The 18,868-nt window shown below is 40.6% G+C and overlaps 1 protein-coding gene across 5 annotated transcripts in view; it reads left to right on the top strand.

Annotated features, from left to right (window-relative positions):
- Nucleotides 1–18,868, top strand: part of LOC122562187 (WD repeat domain phosphoinositide-interacting protein 1) — a 103,811-nt gene that overhangs the window by 68,099 nt on the left and 16,844 nt on the right. For 3 of the 5 annotated variants that reach the window (XM_088000633.1, XM_043714832.2, XM_043714836.2), the window contains 4 exons: nucleotides 4,892–5,059; nucleotides 8,608–8,715; nucleotides 11,477–11,598; nucleotides 12,273–12,373. In XM_088000633.1, the coding sequence (XP_087856759.1) occupies nucleotides 4,892–5,059; nucleotides 8,608–8,715; nucleotides 11,477–11,598; nucleotides 12,273–12,373 (499 nt within the window). Of the gene's footprint in view, nucleotides 1–4,891; nucleotides 5,060–8,607; nucleotides 8,716–11,476; nucleotides 11,599–12,272; nucleotides 12,424–18,868 lie in introns of all 5 variants that reach the window. The other 2 variants (XM_043714833.2, XM_043714834.2) reach the window with 2 other exon arrangements.

The raw sequence follows: 18,868 nt of genomic DNA, 5'->3' as shown, positions 1-18,868 counted from the left end.
CAGCATCATTTCTGATTTCAAAACCCATATGTTGAAATTTGGAAGAAACAGAGGCTAAGGACTGAATTGAACCTGTCTGTGTTGGTTTCACATTCATAAGCTTCTGCCCACTTGTTGTTCTAGATTCTAGATGATATGGGCAAGATGTCAGAAAGTTGTCAGTAATCAGACCATTGTACCATCAGGACATGGGTGTAATTGCTAGATCATAAGCTGTTACCATACATTAGGTGAGCCATTATGACAGTTCAGTCTCTTTGAAAGAACTATCAAAAAGGTTGCATTCCCTCAATTTTTCCTTTAGGCTTTGCAAGGTTTTATAGAGTCATAGAGATGTACAGCATGGAAACAGACCCTTCTGTCCAACTCGTCCATGCTGACCAGATATCCTAAATTAATCTAGTCCCATTTGCCAGCACCCAGCCCATATCCCTCTAAATCCTTCCTATACATATACTCATCCAGGTGCATTTTAAATGTTGTAATTGTACCAGTCTTCACCACTTCCATTGGCAGCTCATTTCCTACATGCACCACCCTTTGCATGAAAAAGTTGCCCCTTAGGTTCCTTTTGAATCTTTCCCCACTCACCCTAAACCTATGCCCTCTAGTTCTGGACTCCCCCACCCCAGGCAAAAGTGCTTGTCTACTTATCCTATCTGTGCCCCTCATGATTTTATAAACCTCTATAAGGTCACCCCTCAGCCTCCAATGCTCCAGGGAAACCAGCCCCAGCCTATTCAGCAATCATTTTAGAAAGTTAGCACTGAAGAGGCTTTTCCTTTTAAGTTTTATCCCCTACTCCCTAATTCTTTCGCTAATTATCTTAAAGAGGAAGTTAGAGAACAAGAAGGTATGCTTAGATTGATGGTGTAGGAGGGTGGCTTTACATTCTTGGGCTATGGACCAGTTCTTCAGGGAATTAGGAGCTCTGCAGTCCTCCATAGACCTGGAACCAATTTCCTCACTAGTGTTGTAGGAATTAGTTTAAACTATAATAGAGAGGACACCATGCTATCACATTAGAAAGACAAAACAAGGTGCAGAAGGATTTGTGGAGACAGATAGCACTAGAATAAGAAACAGGATTGCCTGAGATGGAATCCAACTAAAAGGCAATATAAGAAGTTATAAGATAGACTTGCAAATGATGTGTCTCAATGTACTAGATAATAAAGTTGGTGAGCCATGGGTTCGAATTGCCACATAGAAATATGGTGTCGGGGCTCTACAAAAGGGCAGGATTGAGGACAAAATATGTTTGGATTCAAAAGGAAAGACAGGAAGAAAAGAAACAGTGGGTGAGGGGAGTAGTGTTAAAAGAGAATATTCTAGTACCAGAGAGACAGGATACCCTGGAGGAGTTAAGGACAGAGTCTCTTCAGTTTGGATTAAGGAACAATAGCAGTGCCATTACACTATCGGGTCCTTTCTTCAGGCCACCGACTAATCACTAGGATATGAAGGAGTACCATTTGCTGGGAAATTACTGAGTGGCACAAGTAGTATTTGATTTGATTTATTGTAGTCATCTGTACCTGGAGACAGTGAAAAGCTTTGTTTGTGAGCAGTAGGTGCAGATCATAGTGAGGAAGGAGTTAGGGTGCTTAGGCAGAGTGAGGCTTACAGGTTACACTGGTTGCGAAGTAAGATCAACATTAACATTATTTAAAGTTAGACTCCATTCATTAGTGTAATAATGACAGGGAAAAAGCTGTTCTTGAACCTCTTGGTGCATGTGTTCAGGTTTCTGTATCTTATGCCTGACAGTAAAGGTTTTAGGAGAGCATTACTGGGGTGGGAGGGGTCTTTGATGATGTTTTCGAGGAGAAAGTGAGGTCTGCAGATGCTGGAGATCAGAGCTGAAAATGTGTTGCTGGTAAAGCACAGCAGGTCAGGCAGCATCCAAGGAACAGGAGAATCGACGTTTCGGGTATAAGCCCTGATGAAGGGCTTATGCCCGAAACGTCGATTCTCCTGTTCCTTGGATGCTGCCTGACCTGCTGTGCTTTACCAGCAACACATTTTCATCTTTGATGATGTTGGCAGCCTTCGTGCAGTAATGAGAGATATAAGTGGAGTCCATGGATGGAAGGTTGGCTTCCACGATGGTCTGGGCTGTGCACACAATCCTCTATTGTTTCTTATGGTCTTGGGCAGAGCAGTTGCCAGACCAGGGCATTATGTACTCAAATAGTATGATTTCCATGGTGCATCTGTAAAGGTTGGTGAGGTCCTTATAGACATGTCGAATTTCCTAAGTCGCCTGAGGAAGAAGAGGTGCTGTTGTGCCTTCTTGACCATCGCATCTACGTGAGAGCGCCAGGACAGGTTGTCAGTCATCATCACTCGCAGGAACTTGACTGTCTCAACACTCTCAACTTCTGCTCCGTTGATGTAGATGGGGGCATGCATGGAGGGATTCAATTGTCCTTTTATAGTTTGGAATTGTTTAGAGAAAACAAAGAAAGTGTATTTCAGAGAACCTTCTCGATCAGAACTTTTCTGGAAAAAATATTGCATGACATTGAGTAAAGGATGTGCGAATGGGATTAGCTACATTCTGGTGAATTGGTACCTTTGTAATGGCCTTGTTCTATTCTGAGTGTTGTGTGTCTGTGCCCTGTATTCCTTCTAATGTAAACGGTTTTCCCCTAAGTACTCAATCAAAACAGCACCATGATTTTGGCCATGATTAAATCTCCCTGAACCACTTGTGCTCAAAATACAACGTCCTGGTTTCTCGACTCTCCATACAAAAGTGAGCCTGTTACTCATGTTGATATGAGACTCAGATGCCAGTATTTACAAGAGGTGGGCAGAGCAGTTTTATATTTGAAAAATCCAGAATCTCCTCTGATCCTACAGAATTTAAAGGCAGGGCATGAAAATGCCTTTGTTTTATTTCCATTTCATTTTGATGGACTAATTAATGAGCAGAGAGTAAAGAGGGAGTGATTGTCAAGGCAAGAATAGGATATAGGTTGGAGGATGCAGATCAGAATTCAGCAGAGGACCCAAGGGAATGCAGAGGTTGAGCTAGTGTTATTGACCTACAAGCAGTGCTGGAAAAGGGCTTACTGCTATTTCTAGGAATCCTCACCTATCTTTTAGCTGGATACCTTGCCAGCCAGAGGTATTTTTAAATTACCATTGTAAAATCTGAGGTTTATATATCTATTTCAATATTTTTAGTGAAGAATCTGTTTCCTGTGAGTAGATTGGTCATCCATCTCCTCATCTCTTCAGCTTGAACATCCTGCCGTTCTTAAAACTAGAAATAAATGGATTGAGTCCTAGTTCAAAATGTTTAACATTTAAAATATCACAAGCCGACTGAACCCACCCATTTTTGGGAAGGTAAAGGTCCATCTCCTGTAGCTGACAAAGAAATTTAAAGTGTCATATCGCGACAGTGTTTAATTTTTCCAAATACTCTTAACCCTGGACCCAGCATTTATAAGATTTCAATCAAAAAGCTTCAATTCTTCAATTGAAAACATCAGTTGGATTTCCTCCACCCTAACAACAGGATGATTTTGGCTGCAGTGCATTTTTCCACCACATAGAGACACTACATAACCTGTTTATCTATTACTCAGCATAAAGTGAGTCATACATTCGGTAATTGTGTTAATAGATTGCGTGCATAATTAGGAACATCCCTGAGACAAGCAACTTCCAATCTTAACCTGCCCTTGTCAGCAAAATACTACAGAAAACAAATTAATACATGTGAACATTTTTCTTCAAAGAGAATATAAATGTTTAGTTATCATTTGATTGCCTGGTAACATGCATTCTCTACTGGCAGACTCATGGGAAGTGGGTGTCACTGGCTGGGGCGGGGCAGCATTTAATACCCATCCCTAATTTCCCAGAGGGCAGTTACGACTAAAAACGTTGCTATGGGTCTGGAGTCACATGTAGACCTGACAGCTTTCCTTCCCTAAAGAGCATGAGTGAACGAGATGTTTTTTTTTCCCCTTGACAATAGGCAATGGATTCATGGTCATCATTAAACTCTTGTTTCCAGATTATTATCAAATTCAAATTCCACCATCTGCCATGGCAGGATTTGAACCCATTTTCCCAGATCACTATCTGGGTCTCTTGATTAATAGACTAGCGATAATACCACTAGGCCATCACCTACTCATTTGAATCTTCTTTAACAAGGTTCCTTCAATGGTGCTACATATTAGAAGGATGGCAAGATCAACAGCACCTGCAAGTCTGTCAGCATCCTGACTTGAAAATAAAGAAAATTGCTTCTTTGTTGATACTGGGTCAAAATGCTGGAACTCCCTCCTGTCCTAGATGTTCAACATAGTTGCACATCAGCACCTCCTCAAGGGAAATTAGGGATGGGTAATTGATGCCAACCTTGCAAGTGACACCCATAATCCATGAATGGATAAAAGGAATGTTAGTGCCCTGAGCATAGACGTGGCGCAGCCTTTGAGTGGTCTCCCTGTACTCTCAGTCTGCTGGCTACACTGGCCTGTAACTAAACACTTGCATTGGCACAAAGCTGCTTTGTGCCCTTGACTCACAAGTGATCAGACATTGTAAAAGGAATGCAAGAATGTCATTGGGTATCTTAACGGGAAATGTGCAAACTGAACAACAACATGCAAATTCAATCCTGTACCTTGGGAATGGCTTTTATAGTTATAGGCTGTTTCTTCACAGAGTAGTGTAAACTGTGGAAATGCCAAGTAGCATTAACTTACAGCTGCATTTCACAGTTGTGATCTATCAGTGTTTGAAAAAGGTTTGATCTTATATTCATTTGGATCAAGTTGGAAAGAAAAATAATACTCAGGTAATGTACACTGACAGACACAGTGTCGAGTTTCTGATCTCTGAAAGGTATTCTTGATTACAGCAGGCCTCAGGAGGAATCTCCTTCTTGGAGTGGATACATGGGAAAGATGTTTATGGCAGCCACTAACTACCTCCCTACCCAAGTCTCGGGCATAATAAACCAGGATCGAGCATTTGCCACAGTACGTCTCAACTTCTCTGGGCAACGAAGCATCTGTACACTTACTGTGTAAGTAGCCATGACAGAGTTGACTAGCTTTCTTTGTGGAACACTAAACAAAAATCTGAAAGAACTGCACATGCTGGAAATTAGAAGCAAAAACAGCAATTATTGGAAAAACTCAGCAGGTCTGGCAGCGCCTGTGGAAAGAAAGCAGAGTTAAAGTTTTGGGTCCAGTGACCATTCTTCGGAACTAAGTCTTGTATTGTTAGTTTCTTGTTTCATTTAGTTTAAATGTAATTATAGAGTCATAGAGATGTACAGCACAGAAACAGACCCTTCTGTCCAACCCGTCCATGCTGACCAGATATGCCAACCCAATCTAGTCCCACCTGCCAGCACCCGGCCCATATCCCTCCAACCCTTCCTATTCATATACCCATCCAAATGCCTTTTAAATGTTGCAATTGTACCAGCCTCCACCACTTCCTCTGGCAGCTCATTCCAAACACGTACCAACCTCTGCGTGAAAAAGTTGCCCCTCAGGTCTCTTTTATATCTTTCCGCTCTCACCCTAAACCTATGCCCTCTAGTTCTGGACTCCCCCATCCCAGGGAAAAGACTTTCTCTATTTATCCTATCCATGTCCCTCATAATTTTGTAAACTTCTATAAGGTCACCCCTCAGCCTCTGACGCTCCAGGGAAAACAGCCCCATCATGTTCAGCCTCTCCCTATAGCTCAAATCCTCCTACCCTGGAAACATCCTTGTAAAGCTTTCAAGTTTCACAACATCCTCCTGATAAGAAGGAGACCAGAATTGCACACAATATGCCAAAAGTGGCCTAACCAATGTTCTGTACAGCTGCAACATGACCTCTCAACTCCTGTACTCAATACTCTGACTAATAAAGGAAAGCATACCAAACGCTGCCTTCACTATCCTATCTACCTGCGACTCTGCTTTCAAGGAGCTATGAGCCTGCACTCCAAGGTTTCTTTGTTCAGCAACACTTCCTAGAACCTTACCATTAAGTGTATAAGTCCTGCTAAGGTTTGCTTTCCCAAAATGCAGCACCTCACGTTTATCTAAATTAAACTCCATCTGCCACTCCTCAGCCCATCTGATCAAGATCCTGTTGTAATCTTAGGTAACCTTCTTCGCTGTCCACTACACCTCCAATTTTGATGTCATTTGCAAACGTACTAACTATACCTTTTAAGCTCATATCCAAATCATTTATATAAATTATGAAAATTATATAAATTATCGATCCTTGTGGCACTCCACTGGTCACAGGCCTCCAGCCTGAAAAACAACCCTCTACCACCACCCTCTGTCTTCTACCTTTGAGCCAGTTCTGTATCCAAATGGCTAGTTCTCCCTGTATTCCATGAGATCTAACTTTGCTAACCAGTCTCCCAAGAGGAACCTTGTCGAACGCCTTACTGAAGTCCATATAGATCACATCTACCACTCCTTCCTCATCAATCCTCTTTGTTATTTCTTCAAAAAACCCAATCAAGTTTGTGAGACATGATTTCCCATGCACAAAGCCATGTTGACTATCCCTAATCAGTCTTTGCCTTTCCAAATACACGTACATCCTGTCCCTCAGGATTCCCTCCAACAACTTGCCCACCACCGTCAGGCTCACTGGTCTGTGTGTATTGTAAGATATAAACACAGTGAGAAAATAAATATTTAGGGGTTGAGGATGAGTGAAAGTAGATAAATTGCCAAAGCTGCATGACGTGGAACTCAGGATGCTAAGAGAAACAAGGGAAAAGATGACCATCCTGTTTGGCTCCAGGTTGGATGACTGCTAATTTTGTACTATTGTTAAACAAAAGATAATCCAAGTAATGCAGGCCAATCAGCTCATTCTTGGTTGTGGTGAGGGAGAAAAAAATCTGAGGGTCAATATTTTCAATTAGATTGCAGAAACCAATCTAGGACAGTTGGATTGGATCTTTTGTAAGAGAAAAATGTGTCCAATAAACATAATTGAGGTTTTTGATGATGCAACAAGTAGTCTATATGCATTTTAGCAAGACTTTCGATAAGGGTGCACATGCAAATTGGACAATAAAGTCCATGTCATCTAAGAGCAAGTTGCACATTGGATCCAAAATTGGCTTGGACAGAGTCCCTCTATGACACAAAGGGAAAACTTGGACTGGTATTTTGTAACTGGAAGGCAGTTTTCTGTGGCTATTTCCAGGGTTCATTATTAGATTCCCTGAAACCCCTTAATTTTGTACACCTCAATAATATCTCTCATAGTCACCTCTATTCTAATCTATCCTATTTTTCCGCATGGCTAAAATTCTCTAGTTGTAAATCTCTCCTGTATCTCATGTAAACTGCATTCTTCCCTGGGTGTCACGGTGGTTAGCACTGCTGCCTCACAGCGCCGGAGACCCGGGTTCAATTCCCGCCGCAGGCGACTGTCTGTGTGGAGCTTGCGTGGGTTTCTTACGGGTGCTCCGGTTTCTTCCGACAGTCCAAAAATGTGCAGGTTAGGTGAATTGGCCATGCTAAGTTGCCTGTAGTGTTAGATGAAGGGGTAAATGGGTCTGGGTGGGTTGTACTTCCACGGGTCGGTGTGGGCTGAAGGACCTGTTTCCACACTGTAAGCAATCTATTCTAATAGGACAGATAACATGGTCAAGAAGGCATATAGGATTTTTCTTTAGCTAAGTTATATATGAGCAGGAGGGTTATGCTAGAACTGTACGAAATACCAGTTAGAGCATAACTGTAGGTGTTATGTACAGTCTGATCACCACTTCACAGAAAGAATACAGTTTACATGAGATACAGAGGAGATTTACAACTAGAGAATTTTAGCCATGAGGAAATATAAGATAGATTGGAATCACTTTCTTTGGAATAGAGGTGACTATGGGGAGATATTATCGAGGTGTACAAAATAAAGGGGCTTTACCAAGTATGATTAGGAAGGACCTATTTCCTCTGGCACTGTTATACTAATATCAAGGGACATACATTAGCAGGAGATTTCTAAAGGAGTTGAAGAAAAATATTTTCACTACAGGGAAGATGAGGGCACTAAAACCAAGTTGTCTGAAAGAATGGTAAAGGCAGAAACCCTTATCACATTTAGTTTATAGTGCAAGAGATGCAAAGTTTAATTCAGTGAAAATGCTGCCTTTTAGCTGGCATTACCAATGAACTAAATGGCTAATGAATGGGCAGTAAAGTGTCTTGGCCTATTGCTATTGGAACTAACTTGGAACAGATTAACCATACATAAAAAACTATTGGGAAAACTACTGGTCATTTATGTATTTTAGTTTTTAAAAGCACCTGTCTGCAAATGAATAGCTGTGATAAGACACCCTGAGGGTATACAAGGTATCAGATATATTTGAGCATCTTTCTCTCCATTCAGTGGAGAACAGATTATTTTGTGCATTTTTATAACAAAATCATAAACATGTTCTTTGGAAAGCATTTATCATAAATGGGTAGGAGGATGTTGAGAAAACCATCCTGGGCTGTAAATTAGACCAGATTTGGCTGTTAAAAAATGATGAAATATGTTGCTGCATTGTTTCTGGGTTTAGTAAGTGTATTGTTTTGGTGAACAGGATACAGAAGTTACCTCGACTTCTTGTTGCTGCCTCAGATGGATTTCTCTACATTTACAATTTGGACCCTCATGATGGTGGAGAGTGTGTTCTGATAAAGAAACACAGGTGAATGCTTATTCTGCAGTTACCAATGAGTATTTAGAAACTTAACACCGCTGGTATAGCTGCGGAGTGCCCACTGAATCTTGTTTTGAACATGGTATGATTTAAGTGCCTGAAGGCAACATCAAGAACTGAACAAGTTTACAAAACTTATAGGTGTGCTGTATCTCTGCTGTGCTTAAGATTGGTCTTTCAAAATGTGATCAATTATTTATTTGATAAACATCTAAGAAAGAGTACAAGACGTTCTGTAAATTTCAATTGCTCACTAGCTTCTGTTTACCTCATTGTTATCAATTGATAGGCAGCACCAGTGAAACTTCACTGCATGTGGTCCACAGTAACGTCTTCGCTTCCAATGGAAATATTTGTCATTTGGATGACTGAAGTAGTTACTACGCTGAGCAGGCATTTTTGTGGTTTTGGATGCCCTTTCTTACTGATGGAACCTAAATTTAGACATTTCCCTTACTGTTTGATTACTCTTTAGCTGTGTGTGGAGGTTGCAAACTTTACAAAAAGGTATTATTTAGTTGTCTGCCTTCAAAGGATCATGCTACATGCATCTTCATCCTTCTGTCCCCTTCAAGCTGACTCCACTGACTTTACAGAATAATTTCTTTATTTCCTTACTAGTTAATTGAACTAGTGCCTTGAGTAGGAGTCAGCTTTTCAATGTGATATAAGAGGCTTTTGTCATATTGGCAGTGTCCCTACCTTTGGGCCAGGAGGTCACGATTCAGGTTCCACCTGCTCCAGAGGCATGTAATAACATCTCTGAACAGGTTGATTAGAAAATATCTATAAGGGTCACCCTTCTTTATGACATCATAGCAACCTTAAGTCATAAAGAAAGGGGTCACCCTTCACTTGATTTTTTTCTCTCAGGTACAAAGTCCAGCAGCAGGTCTTCCCAATGTGTGTGGAAACTGGAAATTTAACAGGAAGAATTCTCTTCAAGGTAGGTAGCCCACACTGTTTCTTGGCAAGTTTTATTATTTTTGTTCACGACATTTGTATGCAGTAAGAACACATATTACACAATACAATGCATGTTTGTCAGGAACTCAGAGTGCACAAGGTTCTTTTTAATGTAATTTTGATGTAAAGTACTTAGAAAATGGTAAATGTATAGCACAGTTTTGCTGTTTGAAAACTTTGGATGTGCACTGTATCCGACTATATTGCACCTTCACTGTAAGGAGACATCTGGAAGTAAATGTACTTGTTTCTGAATCACAATTTGAAAAATTGTACATTTTGTGTTCTTTTATTGTTAGCCAGAGGGGATAAGCAACTTTACCATCATTTGAACAATGCTCATAGTTATGTTCTTGGTCTAATAACTTCGTGCATGGGAACATAATATTCTCCACTCAAAATTTATTTGCAGTAGAATTTTACAATGCCAATCAGGCAGAGTATTGCAAAAACAGTTCCCAGTCTGCTTCAATTAATACTTTAAAATGGAATTGCTGACAGGTGTGGCTTGGTTGCTATATAGGATTGTTGAACCACTTACTAGAAAAGAGAAGGTGAGGTATTGCTATTCTGTGTTTTCTTAATATGTATTGGAGTTTGTTCTCCTGGTTGAACTGGAATCAAAGCTAAAGAGTCCATTTACCCTCTACAGTGGATGGGAGGATGGGGACACATACACCCATCAGATGCAAGCACAGTAACCCCAATGGATCTCAGTATGATTGCCAGAGCCAGTTTACAAGTCACCTTTAGCTGTGGCTGGTTGGAGTGGGAGCAGAATCTAATCCTATTAATTGAAAGGAGGAATACTGTCATGATCACCACATCTCAAGTATCTATGATTTGGGACTATCAGGAGTGAGATTCAAACTCATTACCACCTAATGGCAAGAATTGAAAAAGCTCACAGATTGTAAATATGTTGAGGACTGTTAAATGAGACAATTTGGTAGAAACATATCTTTAAAGAAGGATATTATGATTCCAGCAGTTAAACCTAATGTTTTATCTGGTACTGGTAAAACTATTGATTCAGTATTATTACTTTTCCCAACTAAATCAGTGGGAAATGAAATGTAATTTGCTGAATTATAACTGATGATATATAATAATATCACAGCATGCCTGAACATCAAGGCAAGGTCGACTTGGAGCACCCTTTAAGGGTGTTTCTGAAAACACAATATTTCTGCTTGCGTTGAGGTTCTATGGCAGGTGATTCCAATCCTCCACTTAGGACTAATCACACTGTTGGTGTCAGTAAGATTAGTAACTCATTGGAGGTGAGGATGTAAACCTATACCCCTTGTGGCATGTGGGATCTGATGGAGACGTATAAGATTATTAAAGGATTGGACACTCTGGAGGCAGGAAGCATGTTTCCGCTGGTGGGTGAGTCCCGAACCAGAGGACACAGTTTAAAAATAAGGGATAGGCCACTTAGAACAGAGTTGAGGAGAAACTTCTTCACCAAGAGAGTGGTGGGTGTATGGAATGCTCTGCCCCAGAAGGCTGTGGAAGCCAAGTCTCTGGATACTTTCAAGAAAGAGTTGGATAGAGCTCTTAAGGATAGTGGAATCAAGGGTTATGGGGATAAAGCAGGAACAGGATACTGATTGAGGATGATCAGCCATGATCATAATGAATACTGGCTCGAAGGGCAGAATGGCCTACTCCTGCACCTATTGTCTATTGTCTATTTGCACTTTGAAAATGCAAATATCTATATTGAATCTCAGATTTTGACATTTTTGATTTTTTGCTTTTTGGGGGGACGGTTCAGGCTGCACAATGAAGATGACAACAATGACACTGCCAAATCTGACTTGACACCTTCCACCTCACCAACCTATGCAGCAACTGTTGCCAAAACCAGCTTAGTACCTTCGCCATCGACAGCACCAGGTATCAACTCAATCTCAGCCATTTGGAATGTTTTATATTTGACTGACCAAATGATTATGCCCTTTGTTCCAGGTATGTCACACAGAGAGCTCTGTGAGCAATACAGTAGTACAAATGAAATTTTAGTAGGTTCCAATATCTATTACATAGTGGCATTGTGATAATAATGATGAAGAAATAATCCATTGCCCCAGATTGATGCTCTGGGGATAAGGCTTGAAATTGCACCATGGCAACTGATGAAATTTAAATTCAATAAAATCTGGAATTGAAATCTAGCCATCCATGGCAACCATGAAACTAATATCAAATGTTGTAAAACACCATCTCTATAAAGGGAAATCTGCTGTCCTTACCCAATCTGGTCTATATATGACTCCACATCTGCAGTTACGCATTTCACACTGAAATGGCCTGGCAAGCCACTCAAATCAATTAGGACAATTGGAGATGGACAACAAACAGTGGAGATGCCCTCATCCCATGGAAGAATAAATTAAAAAGGGCGGGTAAGGCCTATGGAGAATGTAGGCTATCAAATTGTACAAGGAATTATTTGTGCTGACATCTACATAATGTAATGAAGTTGAACAAAATCATTGAGAGGTGGACTAAGCAGTGCAATGCATTTAAATGGTCTGTAAGATTCACTGTTATTTAATGTTCCCTTCCAGGATATTCTGAGGATGGGGGGACTCTGCATGGAGAGATCATTCCTGAACATGAGTTTGCTGCTGGTCCATTACATCTGGATGATGAGACTGAATTCCCTCCTGTGAGCATACAGAATAACTAAAGCCTGAGCCAACGCTTTGTCACTCAAGGGCAAGTGAAAATAAGAAGAATGTATCTCAGTAGCAAACATACCTTCATTCAACAATGAAGCTGGTCCCTAACACTTTAAGGAATGCATGGCATCGAAAAGTGATACAAGTTTATATATATTCCTCTTTTGCATTTTGTGATAAGTAGCATGATTGGGGGAGAATTTGGAATAAACAAAGAAATAATGTTTTCCCATAAATTGAGGATGTACCTCAGCAGCCAGAGAACTGAAACCCCAAAATACTGAGATGTATCTCTGTCTATAAATTTGCAGATTCTCTGCAATGTTACAAGACATGCATAGGATATTGCTGTTGCTAAAAGTACAAATTTTGCAACTAAGTTATGTAGACTGACATCTTGGAAATCTTATGATTGTGTTTGATTTGCAGTATTCACTGCAGGAGTAGAGTGATCAGCTTCACCCATTTAGGTGTGCCTACTTCTGTCCTCTCACCCCAGACAGGTTCTTGCACATTTTGAAGGGAAAAGTAGAAAAAATAATTTTGACATTTTGAGCCTTAAACTTTAACAGAGAAAAAATAATTCAACTTGCCTTGTGGTTTGAACATTTTATGTTTGCTTCTGTTCAGGAATTTTCACAGTATAATTGACATCGTGCACAATTGGGTGTTGATTTCCACTGCAAATATTAATTTTGTCTTTCAGTAATTGGTAGGATATATTTCTGCAGAAATAATAAAATTTATTAAATATTTAGCATCAAATTAGAAGTGAAGGACTGAACTCTGGTCTTTTGAAAATTGAAGCTTTCGTAATCTTGACTCCTCCATTGTGTGTGAACTAAATTTAAAAGATCAGTAAATATTTCTGTGAAGGACACTGAACATTTTTATTTGTGATCAGATTAGAGGATTTGTTGTAGTGTCCTAGAAATATCCTTTTTTCCAGAACCCATTTTGTCTTAAAACACCATTATTAACCAATCGTAATCAAAATATTTCTGTGATTTGCTATTGATACACAACGTTACATTCTCACAGTAACTGCCTTTATTGGAAATGTGGCCTGGGTAGTCTGGGTGAGTTACCAAAAAAACTGAAGTGTCAACATTCCAAACATATAAATTAAAAAAAAAACCAAGCCGAGGCAGTTCAATCAACTGATGTAAGTAGCTTAAAATTTTAATACAGAACTAATTGCTAATACTTTCTCTCAGAGTGAAATTTTTTTAAATTAGATTGATTTTTTTCCCCTCATATAAGCGCAGGACTTCAAGTTTTCTTGGAAGGGCTTTGCTATAATTACACAGACGTTGCAGCATTCATGCTTTACAGTAACACTGACATCATTTTGACATTATTTTCAACAATAAAAAGTTAATGCTTGCATGTGATACATATGCATGAATATGTTACAAATGACAAGCCAGATAAATGCTGGACCCTCTACTGTTTAAATTCTTAATGACGGAATTAGCTTCTGAAGTTTATTATTTTCTCCATTTCCACTCTTCTTTTGGTATAATTTCCGAAGGACATGTCTGAACATTTATCCACATCACATGCACTTTAATAGTTCAACAGCTGTCTGGTACTATTTATTCAGTACACAGAGGTTTTACAGTAATGGCAGTGAGTGGATAGAAAAGTCACTGAGTGACACATATATGTGGTCAGGAAGTAACCTTTCTTTTATGTTTAATGACCTTCAATTGCTGGCTGTTCTGCCTATGCCATCAATTTGGAATTGAGTATCAGCACTTTTTAATAGCTTTGTGAAAACAGTCTCTGTTTTGGTGCTCACAGCTACAGACAGGGATCAGGAGTTGATAAGGTCAGATTTGTAGTGTCTTGACGGGTGCAGCCCATGGCATACTGCCAGGTCTTTGATTGAAGAGTGTTCCATTGTTTTCAGTGGGTCACAAGGAAAACTATAGGTCAGAGATGTATTTCAGCTGTGTTTTTGTCTCTGATCAGGTTTTACAGTAACTCATAAGGATTTTTTGGCAACATCTTTTTGTTTCAGACTAGCTCTCCTAAGTGCTGCTCAAGTCTGATTTATAGATACGATCTTTGAATAATGGGCTCTGGTATGATAAGGCATTCTGATTGCAAAGCATTACATGCATTTTGAGGCTGGCTACTTTCCTATAATGTGCACTGTGAAAGCCCGTTGATCGCAGAAACATTTGTAGACCACGTTTTCTGAGTTAGATTATTTGTACTTAGAATTACAGCTGTTAGAAGAACTGCTTCCCATTGCTTCTTGGTAAGCTATAATAGCTCTCAAACTAACATGGAATCAATTCAACTTCATGCAGCTACAAACAAATATTGATTCAGTTGAGATCCTATTGAACATTTAATTCTCTTTGTGGCTTAGCATGATCCTGCAGAAGCTGTCAAAATTATTTAGTGTCTATTTGTACTGAAATAATTGTAGCATAGTGAGGGGGGGCTAGGGAAAACTGCAGAATGCTGTATCATGACAAGAACATTAGAATTTGTAGGAACAGAAAGATGTATCCTTTCTTGAGAGACTAGCCTTTTCTCTTCAGAAACACTTCTGATTCTTTAAACTAAAAACGAAGAAACATGCCGGAAACTATGAACAGGTCAGGCAGCATCTGCCGAAAGAAATAGGGTTACCATTTTGGGTTTGGCATCTTGAATGAAATGAATATAAAATCATAGGATCTCAACAGTGCAGAAAGATGCCATTTGGCCTATTGAGTCTGCACTAACCCTCTGAAAAGCGCCCCACCCAGACCCAGGTCCCCCAACCTTTCCCTGTAACCCCTCATATATGGTGGCCAATCCACCTAGCCTGCACATCTTCAGACTGCCAAAAAAGAGAAAGTGCTGGAAAATCTTAGCAATCCTGGCAGCATCTGTAAGGAGAGAAAAGAACTGACGTTTCGAGTCTAATTGATCCTTTGTCAAAGACTCGAAACGTCAGTTCTTTTCTCTCCTTACAGATGCTGCCAGAATTGCTGAGATTTTCCAGCATTTTCTCTTTTTTGGTTTCAGATTCCAGCATCTGCAGTAATTTGCTTTTATTTTTTACACCTTCAGACTGTGTGGATATCTCTTTCTCTATGTAGATTCTGCCTGACCTACTGAGTATTTCAAGCATTTATTTGTTTTAATTTAAGACTTTCTAATCTGCAATATTTTACTTTTCTTTTAGCATTTCTAACTATTTCTTTGATAATCTGTTCCACAATTCTACTTCATGTTGAGGAAAGAAGATTTTTGCCTGCCTGTTCATGTTACTCCTGACTTCTTTATCTTTGACCTGCTATTCGCACCCTCTATTGTCATGAACAAAGGCTGGATGTTTCTCAGTGTTCTTCCCTTTACAATTATCCCTTTGATGACAATCCTTTGTACAGAAGGCAACTCACATCAAAAATAAGAGGAGTAGGCCACTCGGCCTCTCAAGCCTGGCATGTCTTTCAACAAGATCGTGGTTGATCAGCCCCAGGCCTCAAATCGTCTTTAATGCCAGCTCCTCATAGCCCTCAATTCTTCAATGCTTCAGAAGTCTATCTTCTTGCTCTTTAAACACGTTCAGTAATCTAGCCTCCAGAACACTCTGGGGTAGAGAATTCCAGACATTCATCACCCTTTTGGGAGAAGAAATTTCTTACCATCTTAAATGAGTGTCCACTTGTTCTGAACTGTAACCCCTAGTCCAATGTTCCCCCACTAGTGGAAACATCTTCTCAAAATCTATCCTACTGAGCCCTCAGAATCTTGTTCTTTTTGATAAAATTACCTGTCAATCTTTGAAGCTCTAGTGACTGAAGGTCTAACCTATTAATTGTGCTTGAGGGGTCAACCCCTACATCCCAGGAATCAGCCTACTGAACCTCTTTTGAAATGCCTCCGATGCCAGTATATCTTTTCTCAAATACAGTGACCACAGCTGCATACACATCACTATCCATTGCTCCTCAATCATGACTCACAAGTGCATGGATTCCTTCCTTAATCAACAAAGCTACCTGAGCTGTAATAGGATCAAGTCTTGTTAATTTATTTATATTTGTGCCATCAGCTCATCCATCTTGTTACTAATGTTGTGTGCATTCAGGTAAAGAAACATAGCTTTGACCTTTTACCACTGTTGTATGCTCTCGTTTTAATATCTGCTGTTGCACTTACATTATCATTTACCTCTTTACTACACTATACCTCTGCTTTTTCATTTATTTTGAATGTTTTTAAACTTTCCTTAAACTCACCCCTGATGCCACAAACTAATTAGTTTAAAGCCCTGTCTACAACCCTACTTGTATTATTTTCCGGGGTCCCAGCATGGTTCAAATGAAGCTGAATCCAGTGGAACTGCTCTCTCTTTCCCCAGTACTGGTGCCAGGGACCCATGAATTATAGGCAAAAGTGAGGACTGCAGATGCTAGAGATCACAGTCAAGATTAGAGTGGTGCTGGAAAAGCACAGCAGGTCAGGCAGCATCTGAGGAGCAGAAAAATCGACATTTCGGGCAAAAGCCCTTCATCAGGAATGAGGATGTGAACCTCCAGGGTGGAGTGATAAATGGGAGGGGGTGGGGCTGGGGAGAAGGTAGCTAAGAGTGCAATAGATGGGGATAAAGATGATAAGTCGGAGAGGAGGGTGGAGTGGATAGGTGGGAAGGAAGATTGGCAGGTAGGACAGGTCATGAGGATGATGCTGAGCTGGCAGGTTGGAAGTGGAATAAGGTGGGGTGGGGGAATGAGGAAACTAGTGAAGTCCACATTGATGCCCTGGGTTGAAGTGTTCCCATGAATTGTAATCTACATAGCAATCTTTGAGTCATGCATGTACCTCTCTAATCTTATTTACCCTTTGCAAATTTTCACATGGCTCAGGTAGTAATATGGAAATTATTACCTTTGTGGTTCTACTTTTAAATTTAATCCCAAACTGCTCATAGTGGGCGGCACGGTGACACAGTGGTTAGCACTGCTGCCTTACAGTGCCAGAGACCCGGGTTCAATGCCCGCCTCAGGCGACTGACTGGAGTTTGCACATTCTCCCCGTGTCTGCTTGGGTTTCCTCCGGGTGCTCCGGTTTCCTCCCACAGTCCAAAAATGTGCCGGTTAGGTGAATTGGCCATGCAAAATTGCCCGTAGTGTTAGGTGAAGGGGTAACTGTAGGAGAATGGGTCTGGGTGGGTTGTGCTTCGGCGGGTCAGTGTGGACTTGTTGGGCCAAAGGGCCTGTTTCCACACTGTAAGTAAGTAATGTAAAAGCCTACAGCAGAATCCTTTTCCTAGTCCTATCTACAATTTTGGTGAAATAGTTCCACTGAGGCCATTGTTCTGTCATCAAGTCACCCTTTGTTTACACATGGAGAGTCCTTGACACTTGCTTCAGCTTCCTAAGAGCCAGCCCGCAGAGTGAACAGGATGTCTGACAATGCTGTTTTTAATCTGTCAGCGCTCCCTGATTGCACCAGATTAACAGCCCCAATCAGGGAACTCATTTTCTATGAGGTTCACCTGGATCATTCCCCTCCCATTTCAAGTTCTCTCCAAACCAAAAGAAATGTCATTAAGTTTGACGCCAGGTAGGCACTCTAGACTTCCATGTTTTTGCTACAGAGAATAGCATCTATTCCCCTAAGTACTACATTTCTTGTTTTCTTCCCCAGTTGAATGATGCTCTGGCCTGTGATGCTGTGGCCGTGTTTCTCCTTATCTCTGCAATCTGCACCCTCATGCATACCAGGAGCAAAAACCTTCTACCTTTGGGCAAGAGCACTGACTAAAGCTCCTCCACAGCTAAATTCAGGCATCCCACATCCGCCTCACTCTCAATCACATCCTTCTGAACCTGATGACAGACCAAATTTGATGTAATAATCTAAGGGGCGTGACTGCCTCTGAAACAGTGCCCGGGTACCCCTCTAGTCCTTGGATTGTAGTATCCGTAGCTGAAACTCCAGCTGTTCAACTCTGTGTTGAGGTTCCTCAAGCAGCCAAAGATTGCCACAAATGTGGTCACTGTGGATCGCATCAGCATCCACAAGTCCCCACATACTACAGCTGCAATGCATCCATTATTTTAAAAGTGGATGTCTTAACTGTATTGTTTATCTGCAGTAACATCTGCTGATTTAAACCATTTGGCTGATCAAAAAAGGCATAGACAAAGTACTTACAATCACCCCATGACAGTGCACTTCAGCTCTGACAGAAACAGATTGAAGAGGCTCTCTGCCATTGGTTTTTATCTCATGCTGCCACTACCCTTCTCACACATGTCCAACGTTTTCTTCAATGAAACTGCTTCCCTGCACACAACCGCGCAGTTTGAGGAGCTGCTGACCCTGTTCACTCTCTCACTCTTTATGAAGCTGCTGTCTCTGCGTGCAATAGGAAGTTTACAGCAGGTCATTAACATTTTTAAGTGCTCAAGGTCCTCAAAATTTAGAATGCTTTTCACAAAGACTGAATGCTGGAACTTTCGGAC

The sequence above is a fragment of the Chiloscyllium plagiosum genome, unplaced genomic scaffold (genome assembly GCF_037043375.1).
Source record: "Chiloscyllium plagiosum isolate Xiang-an unplaced genomic scaffold, Cpla_swu_hap1 HiC_scaffold_25, whole genome shotgun sequence".
In the NCBI taxonomy this organism is placed as follows: Eukaryota; Metazoa; Chordata; class Chondrichthyes; order Orectolobiformes; family Hemiscylliidae; genus Chiloscyllium; species Chiloscyllium plagiosum.
Note: the sequence above shows the minus strand (reverse complement) of the source record. Positions and strands in the feature narration are given on the sequence as shown.